The 21,616-nt window shown below is 44.7% G+C and overlaps 1 protein-coding gene across 1 annotated transcript in view; it reads left to right on the top strand.

Moving 5' to 3' along the window:
* Nucleotides 1-9,622: 9,622 nt before the first annotated feature.
* The window catches only part of CFAP43 (cilia and flagella associated protein 43), a 75,880-nt gene continuing 63,886 nt past the window's right edge, over nucleotides 9,623-21,616 (top strand). The window contains exons 1-6 of the mRNA XM_056849802.1: nucleotides 9,623-9,687; nucleotides 10,928-11,181; nucleotides 12,766-12,862; nucleotides 14,514-14,681; nucleotides 16,066-16,216; nucleotides 18,914-19,073. Of these exons, the coding sequence (XP_056705780.1) occupies nucleotides 9,623-9,687; nucleotides 10,928-11,181; nucleotides 12,766-12,862; nucleotides 14,514-14,681; nucleotides 16,066-16,216; nucleotides 18,914-19,073 (895 nt within the window). The remainder of the gene's footprint in view (nucleotides 9,688-10,927; nucleotides 11,182-12,765; nucleotides 12,863-14,513; nucleotides 14,682-16,065; nucleotides 16,217-18,913; nucleotides 19,074-21,616) is intronic.

The following is a 21,616-nucleotide window of genomic DNA, read 5'->3' as shown; positions in this document are numbered from 1 at the left end:
GAACTGTGATGGATAGGCCTCCACCAGAATTTCCGAATGTGAGCTGCATCCATGCTTTGTGGTGCAAATGGTCCTTAGGCAAGGTGCCTGCTCCACATCCGTGTATCTCGGTCCTGATCCAGCAGGGAAACTTGCTGGACCAGGACATTTATGCCTATGCATGGCGAGGCTTCAAAGCCACAGAGAGAGAGAGAGATAGAGAAGACAAATGTAGGCATTCTTGTCCTCCCAACCAAGAAAATGCTTTCGGGGGACCCAAGAATTTTTAGGGGAGGAGGGGAAGGAACTGGGAAGGATCAAGAGAAAATGGTACATGTTAGGCAACTTAAGATAAGTACCACAACAGTGCTATGGAATATGATTAATTATAACATCTTATAAAAAGTTTTGTGCTTTTATTTTTTTCTACAGGACATCTGCCCTGACCTGGATGGCCCAGGCTAGCCTGATCTCATCAGATCTCAGAAGCTAAGCAGGGTCAGCCCTGGTTAGTATTTGGATGGGTGACCACCAAGGAAGTCCAGGGTTGCTGTTTAGAGGAAGGCACTGGCAAACCACCTCTGTTAGTCTCTTGCCATGAAAACCCCAAAAAGGGGTCACCATAAGTCGGCTGCGACTTGAAGGCACTTTACACACACAAGACATCTGTTTTTGAAAATTGGTTAGCAACGGGGGGGGGGGCACAAGCAGTTAGCCTTGCCTAGGGCGCAAAAATGACTGGCACCGGCCCTGATGACATAGGACACATAGGAGAAGCGTTCACAGCAGTTCATTTATCCAGCCAGGGATGTAAGCACTGTAGTTTTCCATGGGTGCCAGTTTCAGAAGTTAGCCTACAGAAAGTCAGCAGAGGGTTTAAGGCAAGGGGAGGGGGGACTCAATGTGATATTTGCAAGAGAAAACGACGCCCACCAGCTAAATCCCACCAATGTACAAAGAAGTACGAAACCGTTCCATTCATCAAGGTCACTGTCCGGGGAAAGTGCCCGGGACGGTGGGGCGGGGGCAGCGGAGCCTTCAGAAAGGCTGATCACGCAGCCTTTCGAAATCCAAGGGCGCAGACAGGCTCCAAGCCAACGCTTCCCCCCAGCCATTACCAGTTCAGAGGAAGAGAAAATTAAATGGGAGGGAGACTCTCAGCGATTCTCGTAGGTTATCCGGGCTGTGTGACCGTGGCCTTGGTATTTTCTTTCCTGACATTTCGCCAGCAGCTGTGGCCGGCATCTTCAGAGACACTGTCCTTCAGTGTTACTCCTCTGAAGATGCCGGCCACAGCTACTGGCGAAACGTCAGGAAAGAAAATACCAAGGCCACGGTCACACAGCCCGGATAACCTACGAGAACCAATGAACTCTGACCGTGAAAGCCTTCGCCAATATTTTTACTCTCAGCGATCTTTGCAAGTAGCCAAGTATTGCTCTGCAGCTATTAAAATTCGTTCGGAGAAGGGTATTCGTGATTTTAATTGATTGTAATCGTTGCATGCCTTGCGAATACGGTGATTTTTAATTGATATAACTTTAGCGGTATTTTGTAGCGAGAGGTCTTAATTTAATTATTTAATTATGTAATCGATTTGAACGGATCGGGTTTGCAGTTTGCCTGGCTATCGCCGTAATAATAAAATCAGTCCCCCCAGCCGTTGAAGCCAACTCGCCGGCCGGCCGGCCCAAGGGGAAAAGGCGGACGCGCACCCGGCTCCCGCTCACCTTTCCCGAAGCTCCTCGCCTTCTCTCCAGCCATTCTGCCTGCCGCAAGCTCCAGAGGAAACCCAGCCGCGAGGGGAGGCTCTTGGCCGCCTTGGCTCCTCCCTCTTAGTTCCTATGGCACAAGCAGAGCAGCTCCCTTTCACTTGCCCCTTCCCCCTGCGTTAGGATGCGCTTCTCGGGCGAAGGGAAGCGAGCGAGCGCACGCGGGACAGGGTGGAGGAGAAGCCTCTCTCCCGATGGATTTTAGCAGGACGTCACCCCTAGTCAGAACCTGCATAGGATCGGGCTGTAACCCTGCAGGCATAGACTGGGCAGGGTAGAAGGCCCCATCCCAAACCAAAGCACAATCCACAGTGGGTGGCCGTGTTAGTCTGTCTGCAGTAGTAGAAAAGGGCAAGAGTCCAGTGGCACCTGAAAGACTAAAGCTCATACCCGGCCAGAAAATATTCTTGCTAGTCTTTCAGGTGCGACTGGACTCTTGCCCTTTTCTTCAAAGCACAATCCGTGCAATATGTATTTATGCATTTGCTACACGCGTTATTTATTTTATTCCTTTCAAACATTTGTATGCCACGGTTACACAGCCCGGATAACTTACAAGAACCATTTGTATGCCACCTTTCCAAGAGCCAGCGTGGAGTAGTTGTTAAGGCGTCAGACTAGGATCTGGGAAACATCAGTTCGGATCCCTGCTCGGTGGGCGGCCTTGGGCCAGTTACACACTCTCAGCCCTGGCATTTGGAGGGGAGACCTCCAAGGAATGCCAGGGTCCTGACAAGGAGGCAGGCAATGGCCAGTCACCTCTGAAGGTCTCTTGCCTTGAAAACCCTACGGGGTCTCCATAAATCAGCTGTGACTTGATGGCGAAAAATGCCACTTTTCTACCCAAATAAGGTCTCCAAAGCCGTGAACGGCAAATCATTAAAACATTTCAACATTTTAAAAAAGGTTTGAAGTACATATCCAATAAAAACATATAAACACATTAAACACTAAAACCAGGGGGAAAGGCCAATAAAAATTATTGTAGGTATGCCTAAAAATGACACTGGCTCTTTGTTAGTGGTTCTTCCAGGTCAGTTTACACTCCCCCCACCCTCTCTTGGGATCTGCCCTGACTTTCCCCATAAGCTTTATAGCAATACATCAAAAGCAGAGAAAATAACACAACCAATAATGCTTTTGGATCATTGTAATGGCCAAGAAAGTACCAGCAGCAGAGAGACTGCCAGATACGGAAATACCCATATTCAAAATATTGTCAAAGGCTTTCACGGTCAGAGTTCATTGGTTCTTGTAGGTTATCCGGGCTGTGTAACCGTGGTCTTGGAATTTTCTTTCCTGACGTTTCGCCAGCAACTGTGGCAGGCATCTTCAGAGTAGTAACACTCAGTGTTACTACTCTGAAGATGCCTGCCACAGTTGCTGGCGAAACGTCAGGAAAGAAAATTCCAAGACCACGGTTACACAGCCCGGATAACCTACAAGAACCAATACCCATATTCAGTTCATATTTGGCCTGTGTTTGGTTTAGATTCCTGGACAATATAAACTTCTTATTCTTGCAAGAGCAGCAATAACAATGAGTCACATTTAGATATTGTATGTACTTGTAGCTTTGAGAGGAGTGGCTTGCTTGCTTTTATAATTCTCCAGCAGTCAACAATTCCTTGGAGATTTTTGAAACTGTGCCTTTTGGGGTTGTTTTAGTTAGAGAATCTGACTGCAAAGGACCTCTATCCAGGATGGTTCAAAGATGTTAGAGAAGAACAGTTTGCTGTTTGAACAGATCATTGTCCTTTAGGGTTGCCAACTATGGGTTGGGAAATTCCTGGAGGTTTGGAGATGAAGCCTGGGGAGGGGCAGGGGAGGGATCTGGGGAGGGGAGGGGCAGGGTTGCCAACCTCCAGATGGGGTCTGGGATCTTCCAGAATTATAACTGATCTCCAAATGACAGAGACCAGTTCCCCTAGAGAAAATGACTGCTTTGGATGGTGGACTCTATGGCATTATAGTCCATTGAGGTTCTTCCCCTCCCCAAACCCCAATCTCCCCAGGCTCCACCCCAAAACTCCCAGAGTTTACCAACCTGGAGCTGACAACCCCAGTGTCAGACTTCAGCACTGGGCTGGAGTGCAGGGCTGTCTCCTTTTCCAGGGTTCCTTCAGTAGGGGTTACCCTTGGGGAAGAACCTCAGAAAAGAGCAAGCTGGGTGTTAGAACACCCACTCCTGCCAGTAATCTCTCCCTAGTTGATTTAGATGAGATCTGGCGCTTCCTCCCTGGTTCTCCCAAGGCGCACCTTTTAAAGGACTGCCTGGAGTCAGACAACTTTGGCCTCACCCACTCCCTCTATCCTGGGGGGATGAGCCTATGGGAGTGGCAGGTCCTAGGCCCAATGGAGGTTTTGGGGGTGGAGCCTGATGAGGGTGTGGTTTGGGGAGGGATTTCAGTGTGGTATAATGCCATAGAGCCTACTTTCCAAAGAGGCCATTTTCCCCAGGTGAACTGATCTCTGTCTCCTGGAGATCAGTTGTAATCCCAGGAGATCTCCAGCCACCACCTTGAGATTGGCAACCCTATTCCCAAACAGAGTTGGCAACCCAAGTCTTGGATGAGAGGACAGAACCTTCAGATCTGAGGATTTCACGATGGTGTTGCCTTTGAGGAACTGCTCTATCACATGCATGTCTGGTGCTACAATCTTGTTTCTCCTTGCCTCTAGCACCACTGAGGTTGACTTTGAGGTTAGGGTGTGGGAGTGCAGGATGTGATAAGAGCAAACCAATATATATAGTTTGCGGGGAGGTAAAGCTGCTTGGTGGCGAGTATGGAAGACTGAATGAAGTCTGACTGTGCCTGCACTTCATTACTTTAAGGAGGCTTCAATGCGTAAAGGGCACTTCAGTTCCTGTGCTTGGGAGCACTCCAATATCTACACTCAGCTTGGTGCTCCACAGTCTCTTTATTACCAGTTTTTTTTTTATTTACCTTTGCTGTTTTTAACTCAGCCACCTTCATGCCAAGGCATGGCAGCCCATGAAAGAAAAGAGTAATTGGAGGAGGTCTAAGGAGTTGTCCTCTCAGCAACAAAGGACACAAGCCTATGCGTGCCTGGCACAAGCTACGGTGAATGCAAAAAAGAAAATAGAAAGCTCTTCCTGCATGCTGCAGATATCTAATTTCACAAGGAAGGAAGAAAACTAACAATGTATAAAAGTATAGAACTAAGAATGTTCTAAAGAGGCAGATTACGCATTATATTCCACCTAGGGTTGCCAGGCCTCTCTTCGCCACCAATGGGAGGTTTTTGGGGTGGAGCCTGAGGAGGGCGGGTTTTGGGGAGGGAAGGGACTTCATTGCCATAGAGTCCAATTGCCAAAGCGGCCATTTTCTCCAGGTGAACTGATCTTTATTGGCTGGAGATCAGTTGTAATTGCCGGGGATCTCCAGCCACCACCTGGAGGTTGAGCTGAGATAAATATACACAAGTACTAAAAAAAGTCTAGCTGAGATAAAGATAGTACAGGCTCTCAATTGATTGCAAAATGCATGTATTGACAAATAAAGAAGTGCAAGTGCTCTAAATGTGATAAAGGAAACTTATCAATTCTAAAAGTAAATTCTATACAAAGGTAGCTGTAGCTACTGCAAGCAACAACGAGGATATAAATATGAAAATAGATATTCTCTTTTGCATATAATGAAAAAATGACTCTTATAGTCTTAATCAAAGTCCAACAGCTATATAGCATGGTCTCTTATTCCATAGCTTGAGGCAGAAGAGGGAGATTAAGGTCGGAACGCCGTCCGGATGCCATGCGTTTTCACCGCCGCAGAGGGCGGCTTCTTCAGCTCTCCGTGTGCTGGGAGACGGAACTCTTCCAAAGATGCTTCCAGCATTCAAGAGTTTCAAAAGGTTGTCCAAAGGTTTCTCCAAAAGGTCAGCTTGACCAGAGTTTCCCCCTCAAGGGCCAAAATCAAATGGCAGATTTTGGCCCTTGAGGGGGAAACTCTGGTCAAGCTGACCTTTTGGAGAAACCTTTTGAAACTCTTGAATGCTGGAAGCATCTTTGGAAGAGTTCCGTCTCCCAGCACACGGAGAGCTGAAGAAGCCGCCCTCTGCGGCGGTGAAAACGCACGGCATCCGGACAGCGTTCCGACCTTAATCTCCCTCTTCTGCCTCAAGCTATGGAATAAGAGACTAAGCTATATAGCTGTTGGACTTTGATTAAGACTATAAGAGTCATTTTTTCATTATATGCAAAAGAGAATATCTATTTTCATATTTATATCCTCGTTGTTGCTTGCAGTAGCTACAGCTACCTTTGTATAGAATTTACTTTTAGAATTGATAAGTTTCCTTTATCACGTTTAGAGCACTTGCACTTCTTTGTCAATACATGCATTTTGCAATCAATTGAGAGCCTGTACTATCTTTATCTCAACCACCTGGAGGTTGGCAACCCTAGTTCCACCAACTTTCAGTTGGGTGGGTATTTTGCTTTATAAGTTAGTTATTTAGATTTTTGACATTATGATGTCCTGAAGGGTGAAAGTGAGGTAAACTTAGATTCTAGTCGTTTTTTTAAAGCCTTACGTTTAAGTGAAAAGTTAAGGCTCTTGCAAACTAACTCATGCTTTTACAAAAGGCTCACTATGGAAACTGTAAGCAAACAATGCAATCCTAAACAGTTACAGCTTCTGAGAGTTAATTTATTTAGAAGGCTGTAACTTCATTAAGGATTGCTCTGTCAGTTTCCCATCTAATCAGCATAGATGTAGTGTCTTGCATACTGTAGTCGCTTACAATGGAAGCTCCTTGCCTTGGCTTAAGTCTTTGTTACAGCATGTATGTAAGGCTCAGTTAAACATGAGACTAGTGGTATAAAGAGTTTTCCCAAGAGACCCTGAAATGCGGATGTGTTTTTAACCTGCTGCTACTTGTGCAAAACAGCTCTGCGTGCTTAGTTTGCACATCAGCAGAATACAAGGACGGGCTGCGGGTCCCTGGCATGCAAAATGAATAGGCCCTGAAGGCTAGTGTAAGGTAAGGCCTGTTCTTCTAAAGAATAATCTTACTGTCACAGGCGAAGCCCCTAGGAGATCTTGCCAATATGTGGAAAAACTGCTTTTAAATTCCACAGCTCTCTCCTTCTCAGTCAGTGTAGTGTAGTAATTAAGAGCGGTGGTTAGGAGCGGTGGACTCTAATCCGGAGAACTGGGTTTGTTTTCCCCACTCCTCCACATAAGCGGCGGATGCTAATCTGGTGAACTGGGTTGGTTTCCCCACTCCTCCACATGAAGCCAGCTGGGTGACCTTGGGCTAGTCACAGTTCTCTTCGAGCTCTCTCAGCCTCACCTACCTCACAGGGTGTCTGTTGTGGGGAGGGGAAGGTGATTGTAAGCCAGTTTGAATCTTCCTTAAGTGGTAGAGAAAGTCAGCATATAAAAACCAACTCTTCTTCAGAACCCTTTACTCCAGCCCTTCTCCTTTTCTTCTTGAACACCGAACTAAATCCCATTTTCCCTGCAGCCTCCTCATATACAGTTGCCTGTCTTTTACTTTCCCTCCTAATTCCAGGCTCTCCCATCTGCACTGAAACTACAATCCTCGCCTGCAACCTGAAGTTTTACTGTCCATTCTACCACACTAAGATCTCATCAGTTCATTCTGTTGAAGGTGTAGGCCAGGCCTAAGGAAGCAATCCTAAACAAACCTTCCCAGAATAAGGCCCATTTTATATAATGGGGCTAACTCCCACGCCTCTTTTGCATTCTGCTTTCCAGCTACGTATACAAGCTGACTGTCTTCCACTGACAGTATTGTCAGCAAGTGCTTTTCTGTCCTTAGCTAATTCAGCTGCAGAAACAGCTGCTTGCTCAACGGCTCCCCACTGGTCCTCCCTCTTGAGGTATTGCTCTAGCCTCACTGACGTGGTAGTTTTCCGAGGTGAGCTTTTCAATGGGGATCAGAGACTGAGCCATAACTCACAGTCTCTTGCTGCTTCCTGTAGCTTCTGGACTCCTGGACGCTGCTGTGCTATCACCACACATAACGTGCGTGGCGTAGCGGATCTGGGCCCATAGCCCTGACGCGGGTGCCAGCGGATTATGCAGTTGGTCCAGGAAAACACCACCAGAAAGCCTTGCTACTAGAAAAGCAGTGCTCATTTATTTTACAGTGCACAGATATAATACAAATCTTACACTCTCCTTCTCCGCTTATAGCATCCCAACACACGGGCTCTGGTTTCACTCAGTTATATACACAATGCAGTCTCAGGCACCAATCACAGTGGCTTGCCTAGTCATGCAGATGTTTCACTACACTGCATCAGCCTTCTGGCTGTAACCAGTTCTGGCCAGCTCCCTCAGGCTCTCCAGGGAGTTTCCAGACCTGTGACATCATTACAGATCTACTTGATCTAACTGCTGTCTGTCAAACTAATATGACAGCCTTGCAACTCCGACAGTAACCCCCAGTGAAGAAATAAATGTGCACAGCATGCACAATGAACTGCTAGTGTGACATTTTGCTTTATTTCAGTTTTACCACAGATCCGTCAACTGTGGACGCACTAAATGGCCTTGAGGCAAATCACTGTTATACCTACTCTGTCTGTAAAAAGGGAGTAAATATTTACCTCTCAAAGTTGTTTTGTGTATGTTGCAAAGTGGAAAGCAGCAATTTTAAACCAAACGAAGTTAAAACCAAAATAAAGATGGTTCCTTTTATAGTTTGCCTTTTGATTACAAAAGGGCAATAAAAATCACACTGCTCACTTTCTGTTCTATTTATATTGCTATTCTATCACTGGAGAGCAAGTGTGGTGTAGTGGATAAGAGCGTTAGGCTAGCATCTGGGAGAACTGGGTTTGAATCCTCACTTATGCCATGGAAGCTTGCTGGGTGATTTTGATCCAGTCATACTCTCTCAACCTAACCTACCCCACAGGGTTGTTGTGAGGATAAAAAGGGAGGCCAGGGGAATAATGTAAGCTGCTTTTGGTCCCCATTATGGAGCAAGGTGGTGTACAAATGAATTAAATAAATAAAATAAATATTCAGCACCTGAGGTTGATTTCCTGATTTTTTAAAAAAAGAGTTTTAAAAGTTTTGCTTCACAGTGGTATTTTAAGCAGAGTTGTAAGTCCACTGAAGTCAATGGGGCTAAGACGGTGTAATGGTATAAGATTACTGTGCTAGTCAGGCAGTAGCGCTCATCTCCCTAGGGGGGTTGTTTCAAAAAGGGGGAGGGGCTGTGGCTCAGTGGTGGAGCATCTGCTTGGCATACAGAAGGTCCCAGGTTCAATCCCTGGCATCTCCACTTAAAGGGACTAGGCAAGTAGGTGATGTGAAAGACCTCAGCCTGAGACCCTGGAGAGAAACTGCTGGTCTGAGTAGACAATGCTGACTTGGGTGGTCCAAGGGTCTAAAGGCAAGCTTCATGCGTTCAAACGTGCAGATCTCGCTTCCGTTCCTAAGGGAAAAGGTACTGTGACCTGAAGCCACAACCAACCCCAATTGTAAACGAATTAATGACTTGGGATCCGAACGCGCTCCTCGAGGAGGGGCCTGGGGAATTTAATTAAACCCTCCTTTCTCCCCCCTCCCTCGGGCCAACAGCCAATCCGCGCCACGCAACTGGAGAACGTAACCGGAAGTGGGTGGGCGGGGAGGAAAAGAAGGGAACTTCGGTTTAGCCAACGGAAGAACTGTCGGCCGTTGCTAAGAGACGCGTGTAAACAGCCGCGCCACGCAACTGGAGAACGTAACCGGAGGTGGGTGGGCGGGGGGAAAAAGAAAAGGGAACTTCGGTTTAGCCAACGGAAAAACGGTCGGCCGTTGCTAAGAGACGCGCGTAAACAGCCGCGGCCAGCTGGAGGAAGATCCGGCGACGGTGCAGCGGCCATGGAAGCGGCCAAGGGTTCTCGCCGTCCGGCTTCCCCTATGCACAGAGCCGAGCTGGAAGTGAGGTGCGGAGGGAACGAGGGCGGAGCGGCCGGGGTGCTTCGCCCTCGCGGGGGTCGGAAAAAACGCCTTTCCGATGGCGGCTCCTCAACAAGTCAGGGGAGCCTGCGCAGTCCGGGACGGGGAAATGTCTTTGAAAAGGCTACACGGATTTTCTGGACACAATGCCTCCCCCCCTGAATTCCTCTCTTGGATCTCCTCCAGCTTCTCTCCCCCTCACGCAAACCTTACATGGCACCTGCAGCTCCCTCCCCCCCATAAGATCACACCTTTGCGCCTCTGCCATCCAAACCCGCTATCGCTCATTGGGGCACTGCAGAGTAGTAGAAGAGATAGGCAAGCAATATTGGTTAAAAACATCAGGCCTCTACAGAAGGGTTAAAATTAGCAATGATAAAGGGGAAATATGGTCAGAGGAACCAATGGAAGAAATATATAAAGAAATGCAAAAATCAAAACTACGATTGGCAGGAAAAAATTTATAGGAAAATGATATCAAACAAAGATAAGACAATATCATATTTACAAAAAACTTGGAGTAAGGAAGGTCAGATATCAGGAAACACAGCGGGTAAAATTATGAAAGGATTAGAGGAAATTAAAGTGATTAAATTTAATGAGTTGGAATATAATTTTTTTACAGAATGGTATAAAACACCAGCGCAATTAGTGAATATGATTCCGGGACTAAGCCCCATGTGCTGGCATTGTAGACAATCTAAAAGATGGTTCTCCCACATGTGGTGGGAATGCAACCAGACACTGTCCTTCTAACGTCACCTTTTTTGTATGAATGCAGCGGATTCAGGGATGGCTTCCTTGCCCTGCCGCCAATGGAAAACAAAAATGTGTACGAGGGTGGGCTCTTTTCTCACCCCAGGGGTGCATGTGATGTGTACCATGTGGTTTCTTTCTTATTTGTTCAAGAGGTGATTTCTAAAAACGACAGATGTGTCGCAAAGTTGAATTGAAGAAAGTGTTTGCTTTTAGGAAAAAAACAATCCCAAATGTTCCCCTGTTGGGACTTTTCTCCACCGTTTTCCATTATTTTCACAAATACATATTTGTTAATAAGTATAATAGTGCAACAAATATAGTATTAAAAAATCACTTCTCCCTCTCTGTCAGTCAATAGATATACATATGCGTTCTTAGTGGAAACTTTTATACCCACAGGTCCTCTGATGAGAAATAATGGTTGTCTTTTAAAATGTCATATAATCCTAACTTTCTTTTTCTCCCAAGATGGGTGCAGGGATTCACCAATAGGAAGCTTGGCTTTGTGAACAACAAGACTATCTGTTATCCTTGTGGGAATTATGTCATTTTTATCAACTTTGAAACAAAGGAGAGGTCACTCTTACGGTGCCAGAGTGGAAGCGTGGGAGCCTTTGCGGTGAATGGGAACCAGGGAATAATAGCTTTTTCTGACCGGCAACTGAAACCTACGATCTATGTCTACACCTTTCCAGGACTAACAAAGCAGGCTAAATTAAAAGGTAGATCTGAAGGTGTCCTTTCTGAGCCACGTTTAATCCAATCAATCTTGAAATAAAAAGCTCTTTTAGAGGGTTTGGTGACAGTGTAACATTAAAATGTTCAACATCAGCCTAGGGAAAGGATCACTATTGTTGGGAGCTGACTCACGACAGCTATACACATTCCTCAATTGCTTTACTCCTTCATTAGCTGAAAGATCTTGCCCCTGCATAAATTAAAGCTTTAAAAACATTACTAGCTAAATAAAATTAAAGAGACTTGAGAATGATAGCCCATGATAAGAGTGCAAGGGGATCAAAATAAAGAAGCAGCAATCCCTGAATCAATACGGCCTATGATACCTGCTAATTTTGCAGTATGGGACACTGTAAACATGGAACAAAATGGATGGGATTTTGTTTTCTTGCTGTCAAGTGGCAGCTGACTTATGGTGACTCCATAGGCCAGAGATGTTCAGAGGTGGCTTGCCCTAGCGGCCCTAGTATTCCTTGGTGGTCTCCCATCCAAATACTGACCAGGCAGATCCCGCTTAAGAACATAAAAAAAGCCCTGCTGGATCAGAGCAAGGCCCATCAAGTCCAGCAGTCTGTTCACATAGTGGCCAACCAGGTGCCTCTAGGAAGCCCACAAAAAAGAAAACTGCATTAGCACCATCCTGCCTGTGTTCCACAGCACCTAATATATTCGGCATGCTCCTCTGATCCTGAAGAGAATAGGTATGCATCAGGACTAGTATCCATTTTAACGAGTAGCCATGAATACCCCTCTCCTCCATGAACATGTCCACTCCCCTCTTAAAGCCTTCCAAGTTGGCAGCCATCACCTCATCCTGGGGCAGGACTTCCAGAATCTGATGAGATTGGGCTAGCCTGGGCTGTCCATATCAGGGCTGTAGACTGTGAAAGTAGTAATAATTGATAGCCTTTAAGAAGCCACAAGACTCCTGTTTAGTTTTCAGAAAAATCAGGAGGGAATTCCACCTAGGTATGATGATACATGATTGGATAGTTTCCAGGCTGGACTATTTTAACATTCTTTATGGGTCTACCTTTGATTAGAATATTCAGTTTAGTTCAACGTATGTCTAATTTCAGGAGATTGCTGAAGGGAGCACATTATAACAATACTTTCTTCACATTATGAGAAGACAAGAAAAGACAATACTAGGAAAAGTTGGAGGTAGCAGGAACAGAGGAAGACCCAAGATTAGATGGATTGACTCTATAAAGGAAGCCACGGCCCTCAGTTTTCAAGATCTGAGCAAGGCTGTTAAGGATAGGACATTTTGGAGGATATTGATTCATAGGGCTGCCATGAGTCCAAAGTGACTTGACGGCACTTAACACACAACACACAAACACACATTGCACAGTCGATTTGCTGCTTCTTATCCATTCTTTCTCAGGATGTAAAAATGCCACTAGTTTTTCAGTAGAGGCACCATAACGCTCCACTGAAAGAAAGTGAGGCTTCCATTACTCGGGAAAGAAAGAACATAACAGTTTTTGATAAGGAATGGAATAAAACTGCAATGCAGTACGAAGCCCACTAGGATCTAAAGTCCTTGCTTTTTTATGTTCTAGGGCAGGCCAGCTTGGACTATTCCTTGCTTGCATTCAGTCATACAGGCTCTTACCTGGCCAGTTACTCCTCAGTCCCAGAATTTTCTCTTTCCATATGGTAAGTATTAGATACATGATTTTAATACAGGCAGTGCTCTATTCCTTCATAGGTGGGTTATAGGTGGGTCCCTAGCTTGGCTTTGGGGATTGATTGGGAAGTTAAAGTGGCCCAGGTAACAAGCAAAGCTGCCTTTGTGTGCAGGCAATACCACAGGGGGCTCCTTGGCTCAGCCCCAGTGGTGGCGGCAATGGGCCTATACCTTCCTCCCATGCCATTAGATAGGCCCAAGACAAGCAGCACCGGTGACACTGCCAGCATCACTAGGGTCCTGACTGGCTTCCCTCCAGCCACTAGAGGCTCTTAAGGCAGCTGTCCATCAGAACTTTCCTGGTAAATTAAAGGGCAAATCCACCCCGCTTGGTTTAGTTAATTCAACCCCTTAGACGAAATAATAATACTTTGCTTTCCACTTTTTGCTCGTACAGATAAATCATCTGTTCACATACATTTACACACACAAATTGTGCCTGCAAATTGCAGCATCATTTACAAGGAAACTTTGGAAGTTTCTCATAATCTACCACATAGTGTTGGTCAGCAGCCTTCCGCTACTGCTTCTCATTATGTACTGTTGAAAAAAGTGGATAAGAATTTCTAGTTCACAACAGCACCAAGTTTATAATGCAGTTGTATGCAGAGCTGTAGCTGAGAAGGACAGTCTGACAGATTGAACCTTATGCAAAGTTACTGCAGTGTGAGCCCACTGATTTCCATTCATTTAAACGGAAGTAACTCTGCATAGAGGATTGCACTGTCAGACTGTCCTTTTCAGCTATGGTCCTAAGACTCTTTCATTGGTTTGGGCCTAAGGGCCAAACTAGGCATGAAGGTGTCCACCATGGGGATGCCGCCGTGATTTTAAAATACCACAAGGGCCCAATCCTGTGTGGACCTGCAGCACAGCAGGCTGAGGGATTCTTGTTTCCCCCAACAAATATACCTTTTCAAGTGCCAAAATGGCCGCACTTCCCCATGACTGGCCACATGAAAAGGTGAGTGTTTGGGGGGCGGGGGGACTAGAGCACCTCAGCCTGTTACCCTATGGGCTCGATCAAGATCTGGTATTTTTTAAAATCACTTTAAAATGCTGGTGGTGTCCCTGTGGTGGACATGAGGGTGCCATCACATCTACTTTGGCCTTAGAAACTATCCATTTGCTTTTTAGAAAACTATCTAAATCTCACCAACTCCAAGAGCCATTGGGACTGTGACAGGTACATAATGAGAAGCGGTTGTTTTGTTTTTTGCTTCTTTCAGTGTTTTGAGCAGATGCCCTTTTTGTTTGTTTGTTTTAGGTACATATTTATCCCAACTTTTCTCCAAGGAGCTATGGGCAATGTATGTTGTTCTCCACTCCTCCATTTTATCCTCATAATAACTCTTTGAAATAGGTTAGGCTGAAAGAGAATGACTGGCCCAAGGTCACCCAGAAAGCTTCGACAGCCCAGTGGGGATTTGAACCTGGGTCTCCCCCATGCTACTCTGACACCCTAATCTCTGCACCATGCTTCCTCTTTTTCTCTGTTAGCTTTGTTTTGTTTATAGATTGCATTTGGTGATTTATTTGTTGTGGTGTGATCTTGTTGGGAGATGGTATATAAAGTAACAAATAAATAGGTTGACTGATTTTTTTCCCATCTTTGGTTAGGGACTGGAGCAAAAAAACCCTGTTATGCAGTCAGTCACAGCCAGGAGTCGATGTGACTGCGATGAGTTTTAATCCCATGAGCTGGCACCAGTTGTGTTTGCATAGTGGGACCTCTGCTACTCTCTGGAATATTGAAAGAAGTGATAAAGAGCACTTCTTGAAATCAAGGTAAGTAAGGGCATCACAGAGTCATTTTTTCATATTCTGACATTGAAAGATTAATTTGTCTGCTAACAGGAGTGTCTTTTGCTAGATACAAATGGTAAAATTTCTGAGAAGAATCCACAGGGCAGGTGTTACGCATATCAACTACTCAAGCCATGTTGCTGGGTAGAAAATGCACCTATGCTGTCCTTCTCATATTGCAAAAACATGCATTTAAAAAGAACATGGTTTTTATGCATGGGAATTTAACCTTGGGCTTGACGCTCTCCTGACCCACACTTTTCTGATCCGAATTTTCAAAATCCTATGCATAGTGGTCGTTTTCCCCGAAGAAATTCCTGGAGTATCAGGAGTACTGCAGAATCACCAGCAGAAATCCAGAAGCATCTGAGTCTCTGCCCCTTGAAAACCCTGCTTTATAATTGGCTGTAGTGTTTAGTGTTAGAAAAACATCACCACTACCCTGCCAGCTCCCCCTCTGACCTCGGCGAGTGGCCATTTTACAACCCAAGTGCCACAACAAAACAAAAAGAAGTGCTGCAGCCCAGGGCTCCGCTACCTGTTCCCTGCAATCACGGAGCACGTAGGGGAGAGAAAGCTAACCTCTGGATGGCAGCCCAGCAGTTAGCTTTCCCCCCCTGTGATCAGAGATCATGTTGAAGCGCCAGGCTCAGCTACCTGTCCCGACCAACAGGGACCGAAGAGGTAAACAGCTATGTGGCTTCTTACTTCTCTGGGTGCCCATATTTGGGGGATGGGTGGAGCAAGGGAGCGCTGGATCTTAGCCTCTGGTTCTCCCCCTCTCATTTTTTATTATATTTTAATCAAATTAATGATAAATCATCATATCAAATGGAGAAAACAGCGGTGGGTGCCTCTCTAGTATCGATGGCTTCCTGGGGCTTCGTGGATGGCTGAAGGCTGGCCAGAGGAGGAGTGGGAACAGGAAACATGGGAAAAGGGGCATATAGGGTGTGGGTAGAGAGACCTGCGCTTTGGCTTATGCACCGTAAATGGCGACGATTTGACCCAAGTTGATCTTGGAGAAGAACAAAGAATCACGTTAAAAGAGCTTCAGGAAGACACAGAGAGAGTGCGGGGTGGGTGCAAAGTCAACACTGAGGGGAAAAAAACTCATGCATAACTCCAAGGAACAACTGAGTCAGTCCGGGGGCAAATGTGAATCAAAGTACCCATGCATAAAAGACCCATGAATTATAGTTTCCTAGCTTGGAAAATCATAGTTTTCTATCTTGGAAAAGGCAGGGAAAGAGGGTGGGATATAAATAAATAAATAAAGTAAACATACATTCCAGTTACAGTTTGCAACCTACATTTTCAAAAAGCTCATTCTTTTGCTAATAGAATGTTTCTTTTATTGCTACAGACCAATCACACTCCTTGCTCAAGATGGATCTACAGTGCATGAGCAAAGTAACTTTTTCTCCTCCCTCAACACCCACGATTCTTATTTTGGTCCTCTGTTGCCTGTTCCAGCTGTTGCTGGCCTGGTAGAGGATGAAGCAGAAACATTTAAAGTGAGTTCCGTTGTGTGTATAATTGCGTGTTGTGGTAGACTGCTCCGTTCTACTAGCACTGATACTGGGCAACAGCACTAATAACCTGAGTAAATAAACTGAGCACTTTTGAGCAATGTGGTTACAGACAATGCTAGCTAGCATCAAAAAGGTAATGGAGAAGTTCTTAGGCATTTGAATCCCACTCTTTTGTGTGTATGCTCCTGTATTTGGTGGGGGGGGGTTGTCCATGAATTGATTAGTAAGCAAAGGTAGCCTCAAGTGGGCAGGAAAGCTAAAGGCAACTTGTAATTTCCATTTTCACTTTGGACCAGTTATGCTGATCAGTCTCTTTCAGGTAGAAAAGTTTTGAAGGTACATATAACTGACCCTCTCAGCCAGAGGTGGACAAATTACAGCCTGTGGGTCTCACGACCATTTAATCTGGCCCTCAGTCTGTTTAACCATTTGTCAGGAGCTTTGGTTTACTGGAAGATGTTGCAGCTGATGCTATGGTCTGGCAGGCCATAAAAGCTGTGAAGAGTGATCAACAGGGTTACGTCTTGATCTCTGCCCACAGCAGGCAGCAGTCTCCAGACTCTCCCAGAATGTCCAGCCAGTTCAAGCCAAAGTATTTGCTCACCCACTTTCTAGGTTGCTCTTACTGCTCTGTGTAGAAGTGGAGATTCTGCTGTTCTTGGCCTATTCATTTGAGTCCAATTCTAAATGTTAATTCCAGAGGAGTAGCCATATTAGTTTGTTGCAGCAAAACAAAACTGGAGTCCAGTGGCACATTAAAAACTAACAAAAATTATTCCAGCATAAGGTTTCATGACTCAGAGCAAACTTCATCAGATGCATTGAATTGTACATCCATTGGGTCTCTGCTTTTATATTCACAGCAGAAAGAAGGGATGGGGGAGAGATGCTACAAGGAGAGGTCTGTTTAAAGTAAGAGTAATCTGTTCACTGAAGTGGGTGAGGAGTATGATCAGCTGTTGTCAGATAGATTTTATATCAGTCCCACTTTACCTAATACAAAATAAGCAGATATAATAGGAAGTTACAGATGAATAGTTGAATTAATTGACATCTGTATGGGATGGAATATGCCAATATGTTAACAACTATAGTGAGTGAAGAATCCCTGTTAAGGCCCTGGGACTAGGTAGTCTTAAACTCGTTAATGAAGTCTAATCCAGCAATTTTGCATGTGAATCTCCTGTTGAAGTTCTTCTGTAGAGAAACAGTAATTTATAGATCAGCAACAAAATGCCCTGGAAGATTAAAATGTTCACCTACTGGTTTCTAGATATTGTTTTTTTTAATGTCAGATTTGCAAGCATTTATTCTTTTGCATATTAACTGACATGTTTGTCCAATGTATTCATATATTTATTTACTTCATTTATAACTCACCTTTACTGCAGATTACAAAATATAAAAATGATGTCTCAGGTAGCATGACATCCAATAAATAATGCAGTAGTTCTAGGATTACAGAATTTAGAAACAATGCAACAAAAAAAGTTTGTTTCAGATTTCCTAGTCCTATTGCATTGCTTATTAGATGTCTTGTCCTATTGATTGCACAGATATATGCTGTGAAATCTGCCTTGAGTCTTAGTGAGAAAGACAGACTATAAATACAGTAAATAAATAAATAACCCTATAAAATTATTTGTTCCATGAACGATGCAGAGAAAGGATTACAAAAATAAGAAACGATGTAGTAAGAGCAAGATAAAGCTTACAATAAATGCTACAATAGAGGGGACAACAGAGAGTACAAAGGCATTGTTGATGCTTGATGGCATATATTTAGCTGGAGGATGAGCAAGTGAATGAGCCTGAGGTTGTATAGCAGATGTTGTTTGGTCCTGTGATTATGTTGCTTGATTTGAGCAACATTAATTATCTGCATTTAGTAAAAACCCATCAATATAAGATACAACAATGTCAGGGAAGCGGTGAACAATGGGTTTATAAAACTGGAACATTGTGCTTCAAGTGACAACATTGCTGATGTTTTTACTAAATGTTTACCAGTGGAGAAATTTGTGAAATTTCGGGATTCATTGGGGCTTGCAATGTCAGTCTAGGAGGAGTGTTGACATGTAAGACTGCACATGGCAAGCAGATGTAAAGGATCTAAGTGACAGTAAGGTGATTGGTGGTGTCACATGACAGCTCAATGACTGAGCAGAAAAACTGGCTTGTACTGGACTGAGCTAGATGGTCCTGGAGACAAGGCAGCCAACAGTTGATTGGCTGGGAGACTATGCCAGATATGTATATAGGTGTGTCATATATGTATTGGGTTGTGGGTTGTGAGAAGTAGATGCTTTGCATAGCATTTTGTCACTGTACAATAAAATAGCACTTTTATACTACGTGCTGACTCTGCTGTATTCACTCGCTGCTGTGGTGTCTGATACTTCTTCCAAACACCAACAGCCTATCCCGGTCAATTATATTTCTCTGGAGTAGCAGGCCTTTCCTTGTTTACAGGCAGCTCCTAACATAAAACAACTTCTGAACTATAACAATTGGCCACCTAACAGCAGCAAAACCAGATTCTGCAACAAGTCTGGAAGAAGCCAAGTTTGTTATACAATTAAGCCATACAATCTCGGGCTCAACCAATTGTTCATATGTAATATATGCAATCGTTATTGAACCCTGTAAGTGAAAAGTGTTTTTTCCCCTTAAATAAAGCCTAAAGACGATACTCAGCCTACAGTTCATCCTACTGTCCACTGCTGGACTCCAACCTCTGACCTGTACATGGGCTGTGAAGAAGGATATTTTTTGAAAGTTGGTGCAGACACATTCAAAGCTAGTACTGTCCACCAGAAACTTTCACCAGATGCTAAAGGTGAGAAACAGCTGCAAGCTATTATTGTCCCAAGGTTTTTTTTCTTTCATTGAAGTAGGAGACCGTTAATGGAGGATGGGTGCACCTTCCTGACCAGACCACCTGATAAAATACTTGGATTGTGCTGTTTTCCTAAAACAGGGGTGGGGAACCTTTTTTCTGCTAAGAGCCATTTGGATATTTATAACATCATTCGCAGGCCATACAAAATTATCAACTTAAAAATTAGCCTGCTATATTTGGTCACACATTTAGCCAAGAAGCATGACTGGAGATGGCTCCGAGTGTATGCCATGTACAGCGACTCATTTTTGAGCTCTGCCATCCCCAACTGGGCCCGAGAGATTCAGGCAGGGCAGCAAACACAAGATGGAGTGAGCGACAAGCCACTCGGGGCTTGTAGGGGAAGGAGCCCGGTCCAGTAACGTCCTGATCCGGCACTTTCCCTCCCTATGCATCTTTTGCAGGACTTAGAGGGGAAAGAACCAGAAGGGGTACCAGCCAAGGCCCAAACAGGCAGCTGCCCCAGATGAACCCCCCCCCCCATGCAGGCAAGCAGACAGGCATCCAACCGGTGGCACATTCACCCACCTGGTGGCACAGGATGGTCTGTTGCACCAGCTGGTTGTAGCCATCCAGCCTCTCGCCGGAGTTGCTCCTGCCCTGCATGGTCGGGGCCGGATTCTACAGCTGGCTCCTGCTACCTCTGCCTGCAGGGATGAAATGAGGACATACTGGCTAAGAACTCGCCCCCGCACATTCTGGCCCTGCCCCTTTAACCCCTCCATTGTTGTCGCTTGTAGTACCCAAGGGATACGCTTCTCCACAGTCCGGGTGGGAAAGGGTTAACACGGTTTCTTGGGCGGTCCTAGCTGCTCCATAGCTAACAACTCTTCTGCAAGGGGGAAAAAGGTTCCTTTTCTCAGCAAAACAAACTCACATCCGCCTTGAATAGAGGCTATTCCTGTCTGCGGGAGGGGGCAGATCGCCAGTCTTAGATCCTTCTGAGCTAGAGATTTGCCAGGACCCATGAAGGGCCAGACCAAATGATTTCGCAGGCCTTATATGCCCCCCCAGGCCTGATGTTCCCCACCCCTCTCCTAAAAGATCAGAGAAAGGCAGGTTTAGAATACAGCACATGGGGAGGGAGGGGACAATTGGAACATGTTAGACCACAGTGTCATGTGGATGTCCCAAAAAGATGCTACATTTTGGTACCCAAAGCAAAAAAAAAAAAATGCTGTATGAAAGCAGCTGAAGTCTCCCTTAGGGATGTGCATTCAGATATATGCAATCAAAATCTATACCCAGATATATTCAGGTCTCCTGATGGTATCTGGAATTTTCTGGGATACCAGAATATGGGTCCAAAAAACTCCAAAGAAATATTCAGGATTAGCCAGCATTTAAAGGCTCCCAGGACTGTTTCTCTCTCCCCCACCCTTTAGATCTGTGTCTTCCCAGGCTTTTTACAAGCTTGCCGTGTTGGTTTCATGTGAAGTCTGTCCTTTTTAAATTGATTTTGTTGGTCTTGCAACATTGTATTCTTTGTGCGAGTTCTTGGACTTCTTGGCCCAGATCACTTGAAATCTGGGGGTTATTTAAAGGACAGGCACCAGTAACTTGGCTGCAATTTTGGTGCAATATGGTCAAAAAAACAGCCCTCCATTACTCTGGAAAGATTCCCCATAGGGAATAATGGAGCCAAATAATATCAGAATCCCCCCCCCCCAAAAAAACAGATCTGTTTACCAAACTGGTATTTGGAACCTGGAAAACCAGGAATTCTGATTATTTTCAGCTCCTTGATGTGTGGATCTGGGAAAAATACCTTTTAGTTCAAGCTGCACACCCCCAGTCTCCCAGACCTATGTAAGTTATAATGGATTGTTGAACTGCATTGCAATTACTGCACCTTATTCCCCTAGAGAATCTTCCATTTACATTGTGCCTGTGTCCCCAGAGGGACTGCCAATTCACTGCTACAGCACACTGATTGGTTATTATAATTAACAGTTAAACAGAACTGTATGCATACCAAAGGCAAGAGATTGTTTCACCCATTTGCTTCCAAAATATACTTCTTTTATTTTGAATACACTGTTTCAGTCTAACCCTGAATTTGCCCAAGACTGGGCCTTTAAACATTGTTCTTTATCTTGATCCCCTTCCTGCTCACAAAGTCTGAAACGGCATTCCTGGTTGGAATGGTGTGGTTGAAATAACTGATAGTCTTTCTAAATAGACTGATAGTTACATCTCTTCTCAGTATCTGGCTATGTTAATTTATGTCAAACAAATACATTAGGTCCTCCAATATCATATGTGGTTATGCAGTGTGAAAAACTTAACACACAGCCTTATCCTGTGTCCTAGGCTCCTAGGAATCTGTTGCTCTGAGTGAACTTTTTTGTCTTCATATTTATTATATTTAAATAAAGCTGTCTTGCATAAAAGTCTCCCAAGAAATATTTCCATACAGTTTTCATGCTTCTTATGCATCAGTATATAATTGTGATGTTATTTATTTTGTTGGGCTAACT

This window comes from Euleptes europaea, chromosome 5 (genome assembly GCF_029931775.1).
Source record: "Euleptes europaea isolate rEulEur1 chromosome 5, rEulEur1.hap1, whole genome shotgun sequence".
NCBI classification, from domain to species: domain Eukaryota; kingdom Metazoa; phylum Chordata; class Lepidosauria; order Squamata; family Sphaerodactylidae; genus Euleptes; species Euleptes europaea.
Note: the sequence above shows the minus strand (reverse complement) of the source record. Positions and strands in the feature narration are given on the sequence as shown.